This window comes from Vanellus vanellus (genome assembly GCF_965231255.1).
Source record: "Vanellus vanellus genome assembly, chromosome: 1".
Lineage (NCBI taxonomy): Eukaryota > Metazoa > Chordata > Aves > Charadriiformes > Charadriidae > Vanellus > Vanellus vanellus.
Genome location: NC_138905.1, coordinates 15,500,852 through 15,519,101, shown reverse-complemented (window position 1 = coordinate 15,519,101; position 18,250 = coordinate 15,500,852). Strand labels below are relative to the sequence as shown.

The window sequence follows — 18,250 nt, the reverse complement described above, 5'->3', positions numbered from 1 at the left end:
ATAAATTACTTTGTGCTATTTTAAGTAAAAGGGCTGTGAACTCAAGGGTAGTGATGAATACAAGCGTAAAAGGAGTTTTTATTATTCTGTAATGTTTACTAACAGCAAATAACTGTCTTACCTTTCTGGGGTTTAGCAATTATATTTTGTTTGTTTTTACCAAGTGTAATGCCAAGCTATAATCCATAACACTGGGTCTCCGAGTTATTCGTGGGTCAACCTAAAATTGATTTTTGCTTTAGGCCTCTTGTATGCAGGAAGTCAGATCATGCTCAACAAGAGTAATGTTTCAAAATGACTGCTGCTGACAAAGTTCTAGTATCTCTCTTCTGACAACGTTAGAGGGAATTTTTGTTGTTGTTTTACTTCAGCTACCTGCAAAAAAATACTGAAAGACCAAAGGCACATATTTCTCTATGCTCAAGCTGTATCGTGACTTTTTTCCTTTTCAGTCTTCTGTGTCTTACTGATGGAGAAGGCATTGTGGGCAAAAACGGCTCACTTGATTTGATCAATTTTGAGTAGCACAGGTTGGGTAAGAATGGATGTAGGTGGGATATACTAAGAAATGTTTTTTTGTTTTAGTCCAAATTAGAGATATCTGCAGTTTCTGGATCATATAAAGATCTTTTTGGGTACAAAACTACTGCAGTCCAACTGGAAACATATGGTTGGCGTATTTTACTGGCAACATATTCCCTGTTGTGTCGTCGTCTGTAAGGTTTGCTGTGAGCTGAGTGAGTGCTTGATCTTGTGTGAGAGAGTCGACGCAAAAATTTGAGAAGAGAGTTTCTACTCAGAATGTGGTTTTGCCTCTTTTTCCCACACGCTGTGCTTGTGGCACTGGAGCTCATGTTGCCTCTATTGCTTTGCTTTTCTGCTTATGATTAGAAGGAGATGTGGCGTTTCCTGCAAAACAGCTGCTAGTATTCCCTGGTGACCCGTCAGAGAGGATCCAGTGGAATTACAGATTCAAAGGCAGACCTAGAGGACTTTGGCAGCTGCAGCAGAGGTTTTGGGGAAAGGTATGGGGTTCTGTTGTGTAGGATGCAGGACGGAGGGTTAGAAATGGAGTGCAAGGGCATGGGAGGGAAGTTCTGGAAGTTCAGGGACTGTTAAGTCTCCAACAACAGAAGGACTTCGCATCTAGCAAACAATTCAGATTTGGCTGAGAAAGTTGGACTATATCCATGTTTCCATAGGACGTGGAGAATCTCCTGGAATAGTTTAAGATCGTTCGCAATGCTACTGATGCAGAGTTTGTACTGCGCATTAGGACCATATGTAACGTTGGGCTTTTAGACTCTTGCCACTATCTAGGAAAAATAACAGATACTGACCTGAAATTGATTCTTTAGAAATTGCAGTTAATTCAGTGAGAGTGTGTTAAACTTTCCTCTGAGATTAATGTCATTAATACATTAACTGTTTGACAGCAGAAATCACATGTTGCTTGTCACTTGCTGCAGTGGCTGCGCTGAGACAGCTGAGAGGTTGCAAAAGGATTAATGCGGTAAAGAGGATTGTAACTTTGATTGTGTTCTCTCTGCTCCTGGATTTGACAGCAACTGGCATTTAGAAACAAAACAGAATATGTGTTGTTATTTGTGTGGATTGTAAACATCCATTTGGAAGTATTTAAATGAATTGGAAAAGTCCTTTTTCGTGTTTTGAACTTGAGCACTCATTCATGGCATTGCAGGCTTCTGCTGAAACTGAAATGCCTGTAGAATTTAGGTTAGTATCTTATGAGTGACAACTGGTTTTCTAGTTGCCTTGCAGGATTTTTTCATTTTTTAGGGGCAAAAATTTTCATTCTTCTTTAGGTTCATTTATGTCCAGTGACTGTGCCTCTTCTGTATGTAAACAGGGACAGCCATGTCCACATTAGTGTGCGTACGAGTTTACCTGCCCTGCTAGATCTAATCTGTCTACAGATGAACTGCAAACGAGCGTAGAAATTTTGCACAGATGGCTGGTTGTCGCCTGAATGTGTTAGTATGTGAATATCAGATTTTATAGCAACTATTTGGTGTGCAAATGTCTTTTGTTCACAGATTAATTTATTACATAGGTTGTATAATAGCAGGTTTCTATATTGTATGTAATTACTTTTATATAGATGTAAAATATTAATAGGCAAATTAGTAGAATTTTTTAAAAAACAGATGTGACCAGGAAACTCAGTTTGATAGAGGTTCTCCACCCTGGTTTTCGCAGTTGATTTTGACAGCTGACAGCCTTCTTTCTTTGTTATATATTCCCATTATTTCTCTGAAACTTATTACCAGTATCTAAGGCTGATTCACTACCACAGTAAGGAAGGAGGAAGTGAGAGGCAACCTAATAATTCTTGAGAAGGAATATACCAGTATTTAGTTATGATTTATGCCCCCACCATCAAGATTTGTCTTTGAGGTTTCACGCCTTTGGCAAGTCCAGCCTCCTGTGGCTGTGCTTGCCGGCTTAAACAGGGATTTTCTACCCCCTTGGAGGGACTTACTCTTTCAGCTCTCCACTGTGGCCCTACCTGCAAGGTGTTGCTGCTGCCTTCTCCTGCTGACACTAAAGTGACGTTCACTTACATGAGCAAATGTGCAGGTTTTCCCCGTCCGAGCAGCATCTGAGAACACCAACAGTTGTGCGGCACTGGCTATTTACATTCTTCCTCCTGTATGACTTTACAGTGGTGATAATTTCCATTTTGCTTCTAGGAAATTTCAAGAGAAGCTGGGTAATGCTGCTAATTCTCAGACATGTGTCAGAGTCCGTCTAAAACATGGAGGACTGATGTAGGCATGGTTTGGGGGCAGAGGGAGGTTTGAGGAGGTAATAGCAGTTGGTTCTGGTCACAAGAGTGACCACCAATCTTGACACACTCAGATAAAATAAGTAATCTTGTCATTTTTTCCTTCCCAATCTTTTAAGTAAATATTTATTTAAAATAGTGGGATGCACTTTATTATATTGTCATGTCACAACAATGCCTCTTACCTCATTTTCTGTTTCATAGTAAAAAATCCGAAGTTAATGTACTGGTTTGCTCTTAGAAATTAATAAGTTGAGAAAGTTGTCGAGGAAAAAGCACCAAATGTTTAGCTTGACTAAAAATTCAGTGTAAAGAGACTGTTAAAAAATAACTTGCTATGGCACGTGATACTTAGATGACTTGAAAGTGTAATTTTAGATGGTCAGTATCTTGAATGTCCGTCTTTCCAGAAGATTAATTTTAATAACAGAGTAGTGTATTTCACTTCCAAATATATCCATAGGGATGATATCGAAGACACAGTTTATTGGAAGGTGGTCAGTCTTGAGAAAACCAGTAGCAGTGGTAAAGATTGGAGTAATTAATCTTGAATTTATGTAATTTGTCTGTGGAAATATTTTTTTTCCCCAAGTTTCACTTTATATACAGCTTGGTTTTGTTGGTTACATAGCAGTTCCTTTTCATCAGCCCTCAAGACATTAATGGGAAAGTTGCAAATTTTTATTAAGCTAATTTAAATTGATTAAGTAGTTGCTGAGAAGGTTGGTGAATCTTGAAACAATAACTATTATTTAATGAAATAAATACTCTGTGAATGGAACTCTGCATTTCAGAGGCAGATGCGTAGCTTAAACTTTTTTGCCGCAAATGTGGGGTGAAATGAATGTAAACGAAATACATCCTGCAAAGGACTTTTAAAGGCAGGGGCTGCACACTGAGGTGTGTGGCGTGGTGAAAACCAGCAAATGACAGTTGGCATTTGGGGTGTAAGGGGAGCATTTATACATTTATTTATGTATATAAATGAAAAAAAAAAAAAGTATTTAAAAAAATATTGTTCTTCAATTGCAGGAGAATCTGGAGGGAATTAGCATTTGTAATTACAGCTGTGAATATGAAGATACGGAAGTGCTTGATCTTTAATAGAAAATGCCTTTATTTAGTCGTTGGAGATATAATAGAAACAGTTTGGAATATTCTTTAAATTTTTTTTAAGCATTTATCTTTGTTCTTGAGGTATTCGCCTATTGCAAATTAATCATGGATGAATCCTTCTGCTACTGGCAAGTTTTTACTTGTGAGGATGCCAGACAAATTGTCGTGGTTTGATTCTCTGTGGGAAAATTTTTCTTAGTTACCCTTGAAATATCAAACTAGGGAGCACGGGGTTGACGATGTAAATACAAACCCCTCCCTTGCAGCGGCAGGTCACTGTTGCTTCCTTACCCTGCTCTTGGCTGATGGAGCGATGCTGCGCAAGCTCAAGGAGTAGCACCCACTTGGATTCTTCCAGTGAAGCGCTGAAGGCTTTAGATGAGGAAAAATTGCTGCGTGTTGGAGAAGAAAGTCCAGCTCCTCTGAAGTTCTCGGTCTATAATTACATTACGCTTGCTACGATTGGTTACTGTGTCAGTAGTGGGGGTACCTGGCTCATCCCCGCCGTGGAGGCTCTTGGTGCCGGAGTGCCGGCAAGCCGGAGTCAGCTGCTGCCGAGCACGGCCCTGCTGACTGGAAAATTCCTCTTCCCCAGCCCGCCCGTGCCGCCTGCTGCCTCTGGCTGGGGAGCGCCGGGGGTGACGGCGTTGGGGAAGGGGCGTTCCTGCAAATGGGGGGACAGGACTGTTAAGGATTTATCGCACCTCTCAGCAAAAAACAACTCCTGTCTCTTGTAATATTTTGTAGTCGTGCTTAAGTTCACAGCACCAGGCCCGTCGCTTGCAGCACGCTGTGATCCAGCTGGCTGGCCAAGCACAAGCACTTCTGCCCTGGAGAAGTATATAATTTGTAAAGAATGACCAAATATCTTCTTAAACAGTCTTTTTATTTAACAATATCAGGGGTAAGACACTTACATTTTTTTAAAAAACAGTAATAATAATAACCAAACCCAAACAGTTTTACTGAAGCCTGTCTGTCCAGAAGCCTGTTCTCCTGCTATGGGGTCAGCAAGGCCTTGCTTTTTGCAGTGCTTAAGAGGTCTCTCGTGTGAGCGTGAACAGTGCTTACACAAGGGCTAGACCTCTAGATGCAATGTTTGTAACTGATACGTGAACTTCCTGCTTTTTTGCACTTGCCGTTTGCTCTGTGTGGAAAAAAATAAGCTTTTACGTTGATTAGTGAACCAGGCAGAGCCTGTCTCTCTGGAAGGGCTGGGAGCAGCTCTTTCGCTACTTTTCAGTCTTCTGCTTGTTTTCCTTATAGCTTCCGATTAAACTGGAAATGAGATAGTCATAAAGTAAACTGTCCAATAACCGGGTCACATGAATTCTTCATAAACCATTATAGAAGCAATCTCACGTCTGTCAGTTTTTCACCTAAGTCATCTGAGCTGGTGTTACATACTCTCCTCTCTTCTTTACATGAAAGAGCTGGGACATCACTTAAAAAACGGTTTGAGATTTCTTGGTGAAAATTGCTGGTAGATTAATTTATTTTACTATCTTTGCATTTTTCAGAGCACTTCATGGAGTTGATTTTGTTTAACTATCATTTGGCTTGATTACATTGACAACAGTAATGAACTAGTGTGCTTCAGAGTGGTGAAATCATTGTAACTAGCATAGAGAGGAACAGTTTCCTCTTCCCTGACATCTTTTTTTTTTCTTTTAGCCTATGAATGCTATGAAACTATGAAGTTTATTATTTTTCCATTACAGAACGAAGACACGGTTCAATGTGTAAACCCTCCCCTTCTCCAGCTTCTCCAGCCTGCAATTCCAGGACATCCCTAGTACAGATGAAACCGAAATCCTGTATCAGCGGCCATAACCCTGTCAGCAGCAACTCAAAGCCATTCAAAACGCCCAAAGACAATCTACTTACCTCCAGTAGCAAACAGCACACAGTCTTTCCTTCAAAAGTATCCCGGGATAAACCATGGTAAGTACCAAAATAATAGTTACCAAAGATGTTGGTGTTCAAAAAATAGTAAGTATCTCTATGTTTAATTTACAATCATTAAAAAAAAAAATCCATATTCCCATCTTATCTAAGTTTACAGCTTAGGCCTCTGCATTTCCTAAGGGAGGAAACGGATATGTTTTTAAATTAAAAAAAATTTATATAAAGGAAAACCAAAAAGGACTGGATTGCTTTTCTGATGTTCCATCAAATGTCTGCTTTTCTTAGATGCATATAACAAGTGAGATCTTGACCCAGTTTGCTGTCTTTAAGGTCCATCTTCCATTACAGTATCAGCCCTTAAAACTGATGCTTTTAAACAATAGGGTAATTTCTGCAGAGTTCTTAATATTGGCTTAACTGATGTTTATGAAACTTACTGGTCATAGTCATTTATCTTCAACAGCAGATGCTGTTGGAGTTCATTCTGTATTTTGATAATGTTTGATGGCTTATAAGAAGACAGAAGAAAATTCTGGCTGCAAAAATCACTATTTTGGGGGCGTCTTACATCATGTACTGTGATATATATATACAAATAGAGGCTTTGAGACTGCCAGGCCCATCCTCCCGTGACTGTGATATTAGCAGCAGAGTTGCAAAAATGTAGATAAAAGCAGAACAGGGTCACTATTTTATCCCATAAAAAACTGTTTTGTCTTTAGTTATCTACAGAAAAGATGCTTTGTGATTAGGTCACTAGGTTGGTGACTTGAGATCTGGGTTCAGTTCCTGGTTCTTCACAGGCTACTGTTACGCGGCCTGTTACTGTCTCCTCGGCCTCAGTTCTGCGTCTGTAAGCTTGAGATAGCAAGACTTCCTTTTTCGTAAGTTTTATCTACTAATTGTGTAAAGATCCTTCCTTTTTATATGAATATCTAGCATAAGGTCATGATTTTAGGTAAGGTTTCTGAACACAACTGACTTATAGCAGTAAATAATCTAATATAAACCATTCGTGACACATGACACAAAGCATAAACTCAAATTACATTAAAGTAATAGCTCATGTTTTCTGCCCAAAATGTGCACTAGCTGGTATGATTTCAAAGACAGCAGCTTCTGCTTAGCTGTAGAATTTACCTTGTACTGGAACAAACTTGATCAAAGTTTAATCTTCCTATAAATCTGAATCCACCGTCTCTATAAGCATGATGTGCATTCTGGACAATTATGGTATATAATTCTGAAAACAGAAAATCTGGATGTTTAGGTTGCACGCACACACACAGAGATGAGATAGAGGTTATTCTAGTTAAGGTTTAAGTGCCTTATTTACTGTTAAAAAAAAAAGTATTCTTGACTGAATAGTGACCTTTTCTTCTGAATGTTGGAGAGGAATTTTATACAAGACAGGATTGTGGGTTTTTAAGTCTAAAACGGAATCAGAAAGGACTTCAGAATATTAACAGTGTTGGCTATAAACCTGTTTCTCATCCTAGTGTTACAGACAGCAACTTTCATATCCACATTTCAGCATACTAACTGAATCTATACACAATATCTTCCATTCTGGCAACAGATGGCATTCTGTCAGTCAGTAAAAGCTGGAAGGGAACAAAATATCTGAGACATTTCCACCAATCCCTTTTCCCTTTATTGGAAACATCCCAAGCATTGACTGATGATTAACAAGGTAGATTTAGCCTTTAAAACCGTTGTACTGATCTGTTAATACTTTGACAACGAATATGTCAGTAGTTGTACCTGTGAATTACCAAATTCTTGCAGCACTACTGGAAGATAATACTGTGGTTTTGTTTACCAGTGGGGAAAAATGAGACGTGTAGTAGTTAACAATATTGTAATCATCACATAACAAATCGCAAACAGTCGGAGATCAGCGGAGATTAGTGAAAATTGTCTTTCAAAACTTAGCATTAAGTGCCTTAGATTACATGACTTGTTAAAGAATAAAATAAGTCTGATAATCATCACAGGTTATAGAGAGCTGACAGCTGTTACAGAAGAAAGTGTTTGTTCCTATTTCATTAGTGGATTATAATTTTTATTTAGAATTCTAGAAAATATTCAGCAGGCCTGATTTTCTTAAAGGAGAAATTATTCATAAAATTTATTCTTTTTTTTAAGATAAGATCACATCTTCCATTCAGCTGTCTGTACAAGCCATAGAATTTCACTCACTTATCTTTTGGAAAGAAATACTCAATCAACACAAATACATTTGTCTCAAACCTGCAAATAGGATTCATCTTGTATCCAAGTGTGTTGTGGTTTATCACCCTCAGAGGCTCCAGTTATTTAGTGCTTGTGTCTGTTATGTTGTAGTCTCGTACCACAAATAGTTACTTGACATGGGTTCTTCCAGACAGTTACCAAATTAGCTTAATTCAGGAATTGTATCACTTGTAATGATTGCTTTCCAGACCTGGAATAACCTTTGTTTTGCTTGCCTGATTCATTCATACAGCAACTCTTTTAAATTTTAGCTGTTACAATTAGTAGTAGTATTTCAGCAATGGCCTCTGCAACAGCATGGCTCAGTAGATCTGCCTGTTGTCATGCCTGCCTGCATGTAGACCCAACTCGTCCGTTGTTTAATTCATTATAGTTTTGGTTGTGTGATCATCTTAAACATTGACTGAGTAGGTCTTTTTCATCTTCACATCCTGTGTCGTTCAAAGATGCGGAAGTTCAGGTTGCTCCTTGGCTAGTGTTTTAAAAGCATGATCAGAACGATCAGATGAAAGAGATCTGGAATTGTTTCATTTTTGTAGCCACTGTTTTAATACTTCCCTTCTTGTAGTTGGAATATGAAAGATTATTGTGAATACATCATCCAGAAATATCTGTCAGCTCTGTTTTTTTTTTTCCCCTGTATCTCTCTAACATCGTTGCTATTAATACAGCAGTGCTTAGAGACTGGAGCAGTGCTGGAGCACCACTGCGCTGTGCACAAGATAAATGTAAACCGTCATGTTCTGAAGCTTGCAGTTGAGGTGGTAAGAGGTATAGGAAAAGGGTAGACAATAGAGAGAAAAAGGCAAAGAGTAAGATGATTGTTAGTAATAATAATAATGAACAAGCGATCATAATTAATAAGAATACCCCAGACTTAGCCTTTATAAAAGGCATTCCTGCAGCCAGGAACTCTCTTTCTCACTGCTGACCTGCCAAAAGGATGCTGCTTTGCTTGCTGTGCCCCAGTGCAGCTTCTGAGTGCTGCCCTGAAGGATTTTGGTGCTCTGATGCTACAGGGTGTTCATTTCCACCCATCCATGATCCTGAGGCAGTGTAAAATTGGGATGAAGTGTTAAGTCAGCTAGCCCTGAGATACCAGCTGAAGCAAGTCTCCTTGACCTCCCTCCACAAAGATTAGCCATTGCCTGTTCTGAAAATGAAGAAAATGAGATGGAAAATATATGGTTTTCATCAACATGTAGAAAACTGACGCTCTTACTGTAAACAGAAATAGGATCACAAAGGTTTACCTATGGGTAGTCATTTAAAATTTATAATGTCACTTTTCAAAGGATTTGTTGTAATCATCTCTTAGTCTTTATTTCTTTGTGTTATGAAATGCCATTATTCATACTGAGGTTGCAAAAGTGAAGCTAGTCAAGATTTAAGGATATTTCTAATGCAGCATGGAATTGGAAGCAAAATTCAGCAGAGTTAACTTGGACCACATATTCTAACCACTAAATCATAAATACTTTGTTACATCACAGAGGCTATCTCAGCAATGTAGAATAGAACAGTGGTTTATATTTTTAAATGTTTGTGAATTTCTTTTCTCACAAATTTGAAGAGTTGAATGACTGGCTGGGGTTTTTAGAATGAATATAGTTAAGAATGACCAAAAATACCACCCAGCAAAATTATATAACAGCAAGGAAAAATAATTTTAAAAAAACTGAAGGCAGGAAAACAGAGGTAATAAGGAGCTCCCGGTATGAGGAGAGTTGTGATGTACTACAGTTATTTTTCTTGCTTGGCAATGTCAGTGACAAGCAATGGCTTGGAATTAAGAGCATTGCCACAAAATACTTGGGAGAGAAATTCACTCGTTTTGGGAGTTCATCACAGGTTCTGGTGAAGGAAGCGGATAGGGTAGGTTGGGATGGGACCTACAATTGGAAGGGACCTACAATGACCATCTAGTCCAGCTGCCTGACCAACAACATCAGAAGACGGAAGAAAATTAGTTAACTTATCTGAAAAAGAGACGGAGCTTTTGAATGCTGTTGTGATCAAGGACTTTGTGTAGCCGTCAGATATTTTTGTAGCCTTTTTCTGGTTTGCTTCTAATTTGTCAGCATTGGTATTGAACCACTGGTCAGCAACACTCGAAGCCATATTCCAGTATCAGTATAACCAGGGATGTATGAAAAATAAATTTGCTCCTTAATCTAATTTGCCATATCCTTTTCCTAATATAAGAACAACAATACAATAAAAGCTCAAATTGCTTATACACTGTGACCACTAAATATTCCTGCCCCTATTTTCCAAAATGTTGTTTCCCCATATTTCACTGCAGACTGAATAGCATTTTATTTCATGTATAACTTCACATTTGCTTATATTGACATATCTTTTTGAATTTATGAACTTACCAAACAACACTCCATGCTACTTTTTATAACTGCCTTTGTCTCTTCATTATTTAGTTCCCCTTCTGCTGATTCCACCAGCTAATGTTATTACAAGTAATCTTACATTTATTTCTGAAGACCAGTGAAGTCTTCAGTCATGTCAGACTAGGTAATGATGGCTAAGAAGTCCCCCTAGCAAGCACCCTTACTGAATCATAAATCTCTAAAAAAATAGTTTTTAATTTTATGTTGTTTAACATCTGCTTTTAAACTGGTTTTATTTGTATTTTATAATGCATTTCAAAAGAACATTTTCAGTTATCTGTGTCAGCTTAACTGGTAATCTCATCAAAAAGTGAAACCAGATTTCTTTACCAAGATCTAATTTTCAGTAAAACCATGTGAACTAATTTTTTATGAGTTTATTTTAATTATTTTTTTCCATTATTTCTTCCAAGGCACTGGTTTGGGTTTTCAGTGTGGATGAAACGGCAGCACTCAGCTAGCTTCTCTAAGTTGCAAAATATTCCTAGATTCAATTAGAAATTAATATGCTGATACCCAACCCTTTTGGAACTCATGGCCACATTATCCAGATTTGCTTATTTAAAAAAAAAAAAAAAAATCATGATTTTTCATCTGGCACTTTACACTTACTGAGGGAATTATCTGATTGGAGGTAGTTATCATGCTTCCTTCTTAATGTAGAAGAAATAATGAAGGTTTCTGTCATTTTTGCTGTCATTTTTGCATCGCTAATAACTGCTTTACTGACCTTTAGGTAGATACTGCTATTATTATTAGAATTTCTTTTGTGTTAAAAAAAAAAAAAAGTAATCTTGTCTTTACTAAACATGGATTTTCCTTACCTATCTTTGGCAATCATCTGCACTCCCAATTTTTTACTGCTTGTTGTGTGCCCTGCCTCGGTTTTTATGTTTGTTGCATGTTGTTTTTCTAATTGTTCCTTTCAGCAGTTGTCTTTAATAAATCTAAACAGGCTCTTCGTTCAAAAAATCTTTTTAAAATATAGTAAATAAGATCAGAAACTTTATTTTTATTTTTCTAACAAACTTTTAAAAGAAATCCCCAATTTTTACTCAAAAAACTCAGTTTGGAAAAAGAACTCCTTTTAACCATCAAATATAAATGTAAGCATTTATGATTTATTTCCCTTTTTAGTCTATAGTAGTTGACTAGGTCACTGGTCCTGTGCAGCTTCTGATTGGCTATTTGGTTATCGATTCATCTTTATGTGTTACACTAAGATGAAACTAGAGTTCCTTAATGTTGAATGCAGTACCCACTTATATTTAAAAAAAAAAAAAAAAAAAAAAAAGAGAGAGAGAAATTATCATCTGTAGCTTCTAAAATCTCAAGTAATTTACTGTAGTCTGCCAGGAGTCCTATAGAAGGTCTTCTCTTCAAATACTGGAGTATTTTTCTTTTTTTCTTCTACATTGCAATGAAATGCATGATGAAGGTTGACTTCTTCTGTAACAAAACTAAGCAAAAATATTCCTTTCCCTGGGCTTTTTTCATTATCCCAGTGATCCATCCATATGTACCCTAGGAGTTGAAGTTCTGAGCACTGCAAAACAATGAAACATTTTTCATATTTATTAGCTGTATTTTACTACTAGACCAGATAATGCACTTGGCCCTTTCTCTGTGTGTCAGTACTTTGAATTAAGATGGATCTTAGCAACTGGGTGTGATTTGTTCACATGTTTTTACATCATTTTTATATAGTAAAACTACTTGATTAAGCATAAAAACATTCTCCTATTTTCAGAAAATATAACTGCCATCTGTTTAAATGCCAAAAAAAAATTAATTCCTACACTGAAATGTTACAATTTTTGTCTGTCATTTGACTTAACAAATTCAGAGCAGTTTAAAAAATTAGGGGATCAAATCCTCTTTCATAGCTCCATGTTTGCGTTCATTGAAATACTTAATGTAATTCTGGTTTTGTGAGTAAATTACATTTTTTTGCTTAGTTACTGGCCAGTGCTCTACATTTTACTGCAGTCAGATCTGTATTCTGACTAGCTGACTGCTGTATTTATAGTACCACAGGATGTGGAAGTTTCATATAATTTAATTCCAGCTCCAGAATATGTCTTGGTGTCTAAATCTTCATTTTAGTTTTGTGTATACGTATCGTTTATATCAAGTTTTGTACATTTTTCTATGTGAAAATACCCTTAGAACAAAGATTGACAACTTTCCGGTATGGGAGTCTGCTCCAGCCCCACACACTGTAGTTTCTATGGATCATCTTCAGCAGCTGCGGAGAAAGAGGTTTTGTAGTAGCCTGGGAAGGTCAAGACTTGAGTTATTTTGGACCCTGCTTCCGAAGGGTGTCCCATGGAGAACGCCGTCTCAAAGTCATCTTTTTCTGATTCTAGAAGCTCCACACCTGTTAACCATTCCTTCTGTAGAAAAAATGCAGCGAAGGTGCCATTTTTCAGACACAAAAATCTGAAATTATGTGAGACGCGTGAGTGGGGGGAGGCCCTGAACCGTACAGTGATGCGCAGACAGGCAAATACTGCCTGTCTTGGGACACTGGCAACAGTGTGGTCTCTGGCAAGAAACGCCGCTTACCTGAACTGCAGCGCGCCAGCAGACTTAAGAATACATACTGATTTAACAGCAGTTGTGTGTTTAAGAAACGTCACATGAGTAATGCACTTGCAGAAGCTCTGCACTACCGTGCAGAATTACTGCAGTGATGTGCAAGAAGCAGCTTGTTCTTTGAGTACAGTTTGCTAAGGAGTATTTTCACACTCTTTATAAAAAGTCTTTCATTTTACCTTTAAATACGTACATCAAGCTAAACCTAATAATAGATTAAAGAATCCCCAAGTTTTAAGAAGTTTTTCTGCGTGGGACAGCTTCCTCGACTGTCACCTTTATGCTGGGGATTAAAATTACAGAGGTTAGCTTAGTTCTGTGCAATTCAGAAAGGAAAAGACTGAAATACTGTTAAGGAGGTTCTCATGCTTCTAAGTGAGAGATTTGTTTTACTTTTTTAACATCACCATTGCATTTGTATTTAAGAAAACTTGTGTTTCTTTTGTTTGCTTAGTGTGGAATGATAGTCTGAAAATTGTCATTTTTGGATGATCTGTGTGTGAATTTGCTTACAAGGAAGATAATCAACTATTTGGCAAAAGCAGCTCTTCAGGCAGTGTGGGGAAAGAACTGAATAAGTGAGATGTTTTAATTCGTGGCCTCCCATGAAACATGGGCCAAAAGCTTTGAGAATTTAGTTTTTTAAATTAATATTTTTTCTCTGTGTTTGTTTCAGTAAGGAGGGGTGTATACTTTATATATGAATTGGTAATCACAAGACATTTGATTTTGGAGATGTTGGGTAGGTAAAAAGCAGCTATCGTTGTTGGATATTTCCTCAAGCAGATAGGAGCCAGAAAAGTTAAAATAATGTTGGAACTGAAAATCACTTGTCTCAGGTTTTTTTGCTGCCAAATTGAGAAGGTAGCATTTGTTAGTGTCACAAATATGCTGTGGTGGTATTTAGGTTAGGAAAAGTTAGTTATTGCAAACTTTATTCTGAAAAGGGGGAACTAATCTAGTAATTATATTGGGAATTTTTATTTTTAGGTTCCTAAAATTTTATTAAAAATACATTTTAATAATGCTCAATTCAGCAAGGATTTTAATACTTTTAAAGGGACCGCTGCTAAGATTTCTGTGCTTAAAATCTCTTTTATCCTTGTTTCCAGAACTTGTATGTCATTCAGACACATCTGAGCAAATGAATTATTTTTGTGTTTGTTCAAAAAGATTAATATTATTAGCAAAATACTTCATTATCATGATGAGTTTAGTGCAGCGTACACATACCTGATAAGTGCTTGTGTTAAAGGCAGGAGACCATATATGTAAGGGGGTATGTTTTGCTTAGTACCAGAAACTTGTTTATGAATAGTGGGGGATTGGATCTTAAAGAAAAATACAAAGGTTCATTTTCATAATTCTCTGCACTGCCAGGCTTTACAGATGCCTGGTTTTGTAAACATTTGATTGCACAAAAACGGTCAATAATGGTACTGAGTATTTCATTTCAGTCTGGTCTGAAGATATTGTGTCACTTGCAGCGAAACTTTTATATCTGTGGAAGGTGATTAAGTAAATCTTTGGTACAGAAAATACAACTTGAAGCTTTTTCTTTGGTTTTGCAGCGTTCCTGTTCCAGTAGTCAGTCTAGAGAAAATTCCTAACCTAGTGAAGGCAGATGGTGCCAATGTTAAAATGAATTCTGCAACCACTACCACCGTCACCTCCTCCTCAGCCTCTTCATCCACCATACCTGCTCCAACTTTGGTTAAATCTGGTTTGACATCCAAGTCAGTGCCACCGTCACCAGAAAAGATTCTGAATGGCAAAGGAATTATAGCTCCATCAATAGACAAGAAACACCAAAATGGCACTAAAAGCAGTAACAAGCCTTACAAAAGACTTTCAGGTAAGTGATGTTGTAATCCATCTTTTGAGGTAATCCGTCTTTCTTCATTAATATTTCTATAGGTCAGAAATAATGTGCTAATAAAATACTGTAGCCTGGTTTAGGTTTAATTTTTTTACTGTAAGATGTCGGTTTGCATATATGAATAAGACAGCTTTCACACTTTTAGCATGTGTAAAATATTTGCAAAGTACACATTCTGTTTAGCTTGAAATTAGTGTCTAATGTGTTTCTCAACTGGTCAACAGGCCAAATATAAATTTTTAAGGAAGTAAATTCATTAAAACAGAAAGGCAGAAGGCTTTTCTCAAGCCTTCTGTAATGTAGTTTGGTTCTATTTGCAACAAAAGAAAATGTGCCTTGGTTGGGTGACTTTAGTATCGTCATGATCAAGCTGAACAGTTGAGGTTTAAGACATTGGATTATCCACCAAGTCATGATTTTTTAAAGAATATTTTTTCTTGGTTTTCAATACTAGAATATTCTAAGTAGATATGGGAAATGCTGTGGAAGTCTCAAAAGTCGTAATTCCCTTCCACCCCTCTCCCCCTGTGATTCACATACGACTGAAGACGTTTGTAGTGTGGGGATCTCGATCTTTCTCAGGAAGACAGGTCAGTGGGGTTGAAGGAGTGCCATTAAATGAGGAAATGCCCCGGATGGCCTTAGACAGGGCAGCATTGAGGTACTTTAGAAAATGGAATCATCTTCTGAGCAAGAACACCGGGACAACAGTATGGAGGATGTACGTCCCTGTGCAAATCTGCCACCAAAGCACAGAGCCCTCCATCGTGGGAGGACAGAGGCTCAGTTACAAAGGTTGCCATCCATTGGGAGGAAGAATTATTTTCTGTGGAGTTCCCCAGAGGTGACCCATGCCAGCTGTTGGGCAGCAAGTAGAGAATTTGCCCCCTAAAGCTGAAAACATATTTTTGTTCTGAATGAAAGGAAACAGTGGTTTTAGGGACTTTTTTTTTTTTTTTTTTTTTTTTTTTTAATAACTGACTCAAGTTTACGGCTTCAGAAGCTGTGCAGAGTCTATTCATCAGCTGGCAGTACTTTGTTATTTGGTCAGGAACTTCTTGTGTGTACTGAAAGGCTAATTTTGCTAATGGCAGCATGATCCACGTTAGATCGTCAGTTTAGTAGAAAGTTAGTTTGCATGATTTCTAAATGTGCACTAGTTATGAACCAAGTAGAAGTTGTACAAGATAAATGCTTTCATTTCCAGTTAATGCATGTGCCCTGATTTTTGACTGAATATCAGGTTTATTTTTTTCGTTTTCTCAAATTTGGCAGTTAGCCTGTGGTACTGCTACTTTGGCTTGATTCCAGACCAGTGCGAGGTGTTTGCTAGGGCTGTGTGGGGTATGGAACAATGCCATCGCCTTAAAGGATTCAGTACGCTGATTGCTTTTTTAACTAGTGGCATATAAGAAAACAGAACCGTTGTTCATTGTAGTGTTCCACAAAATGAAAAAAATGTTAAGAGAGAGTAGCTGATTAGGTTTTTAAACCTTACATTTCACTTGCTAAGATCCAATTTGTTATTGTAATAAAAACTGTCTATATTTTCCAGTTAATTTAAAATACTGGGTTTTTTTAAACCATTATTTCCTTTATTGGTTTAGATGTTTAATTCAGCTAATCAATTCTGAATTCCTACTTGGGCAATTGAAACTGATACTTTTTGAGATACTGGTTTTCTTCATGTCACCACATACCACCGCAGGGCTGTAGGTGGTACCCGTACCTTTTTTTGTTCGAGAGTTGGCTGAAAATTTTTGTTAAGGAGAATCATTTCTGTAAGGCCTTCCTTCAGCTTTCTTGCTTTTTCTTTGGAGGTGACTCTATTGGTATTCTGTCTCTAAGCTGTCACTCAGTGTCTTCTAGCCTAGAAGACACTTCACTGCTGGAAATTTCCAAACAGGCTGGGTCTCTGCACAGGACTCTTTTGAGCACTACAATAGGCATTAGTTTACTTTTATATGGTTAACAAATCCACACAAATGATACTTTTTTTTTTTTTTAAAGCTCCTCTATCACTATCAGATTTAGAATCTATTCAGTCTTGCTCCTACTGCCTCATGTATTGATGCAGGAACACAATAATTTAGCGATGATGCAAATAGAAGTCCTGAGAGCGCTGTAGATGAATGGCCTGCAGATTGGGTGTCACTATGATGGATTCCTCTCCATTATTATACAGAACTCTGAAAAGCTGAGAAAAAGATCTTGGAAGGTCAATGAGATGATTATTTTAGATATCCCATAAATTTCATTCATTTCACATTAAAAGAATGAGATGGTGGCTGGGGGATTTAGGTTTCCCTCAGTCTGCTGCTGTGGAACTGTACAGCTGTTAATTTTTGAAGCTCCTTAATAGGTCTGGCTGGTTTACATGTGGTTTTTTTCCTTTTTAGCAACTTCCACTCTCTCTCACACCATTTCCCCGACCATGGCTGAAATTTGGGTTTTTTTCTTTGCTGAGAGCTGGTCATTGTTTGGGTGATGAATGAACCTGCCGTCTTTTCAGGAGGGCTGTTGGTGGTGAGAGAGAGGAAGCAGCTTGTGGAACCACAAAAGAGAGTGTGTAGCTGCCCAGCATAAGTGGATCAGCATTCCCTAGTAGCAAACTGCAAAAAAAACCCTTTTTTTTTCTAAGTCTTCCTTAGTTGTGATTCTCTTTGAGGTGAAGTTAAAGAATGCAGATGCCCATTTTAAACCAAGCACATCTGTTGTGTTGCAAACAGGAATTTGTAAAAGTTCAGTTTTGACCCAGTGGGGTTATAATGAGTGTCCTTTACAAACGTGAAGGGGAATCCATTCTGGAGAAACAGGCTCCTCAAGCTGTGCCTGTGCACAGGAGTCTAGGGCTTCTCACACTACACAGTTCCTAATAAAGAGGTAGTCAGAAGCTGCATTTCATTATTGATAAGAAGGTGATAATCTTCATGCAATGTGTTGCCCAAACCAGGCACGTCTGTAGCTGGCAGTTAGATGTTCAGGACTTCTCTGGAACAGCCACGCATGCTTCGGCCAGGAGAAGTGGTTCCCTGTTTGTATAGTATTTTCTGTTTCTCAGGAAAAGCATGTTATTTTGTTGGTCGGTAGGTGGTGGAGGCTCCCACTTTTTCTGACTATATTTCACTATGTGGATTTTACCTCAATATGGTTTCCTAAAAACTGGCTTTTTATAATCAGTCCTGCAAGTCTTGCTTGGTTGGGACACTCTTACTGACAAGTTGCAATCCAGATGCTCCCAAAGGGAGCACTTCTGATTTTTTGAAGTAGGTTTCCCTG

At 37.8% G+C, this 18,250-nt stretch overlaps 1 protein-coding gene across 1 annotated transcript in view; it reads left to right on the top strand.

Moving 5' to 3' along the window:
- The window catches only part of ATXN7L1 (ataxin 7 like 1), a 44,613-nt gene that overhangs the window by 6,798 nt on the left and 19,565 nt on the right, over positions 1–18,250 (top strand). The window contains exons 2-3 of the mRNA XM_082481142.1: positions 5,647–5,869; positions 14,664–14,947. Coding sequence (XP_082337268.1) covers positions 5,647–5,869; positions 14,664–14,947 — 507 coding nt within the window. The remainder of the gene's footprint in view (positions 1–5,646; positions 5,870–14,663; positions 14,948–18,250) is intronic.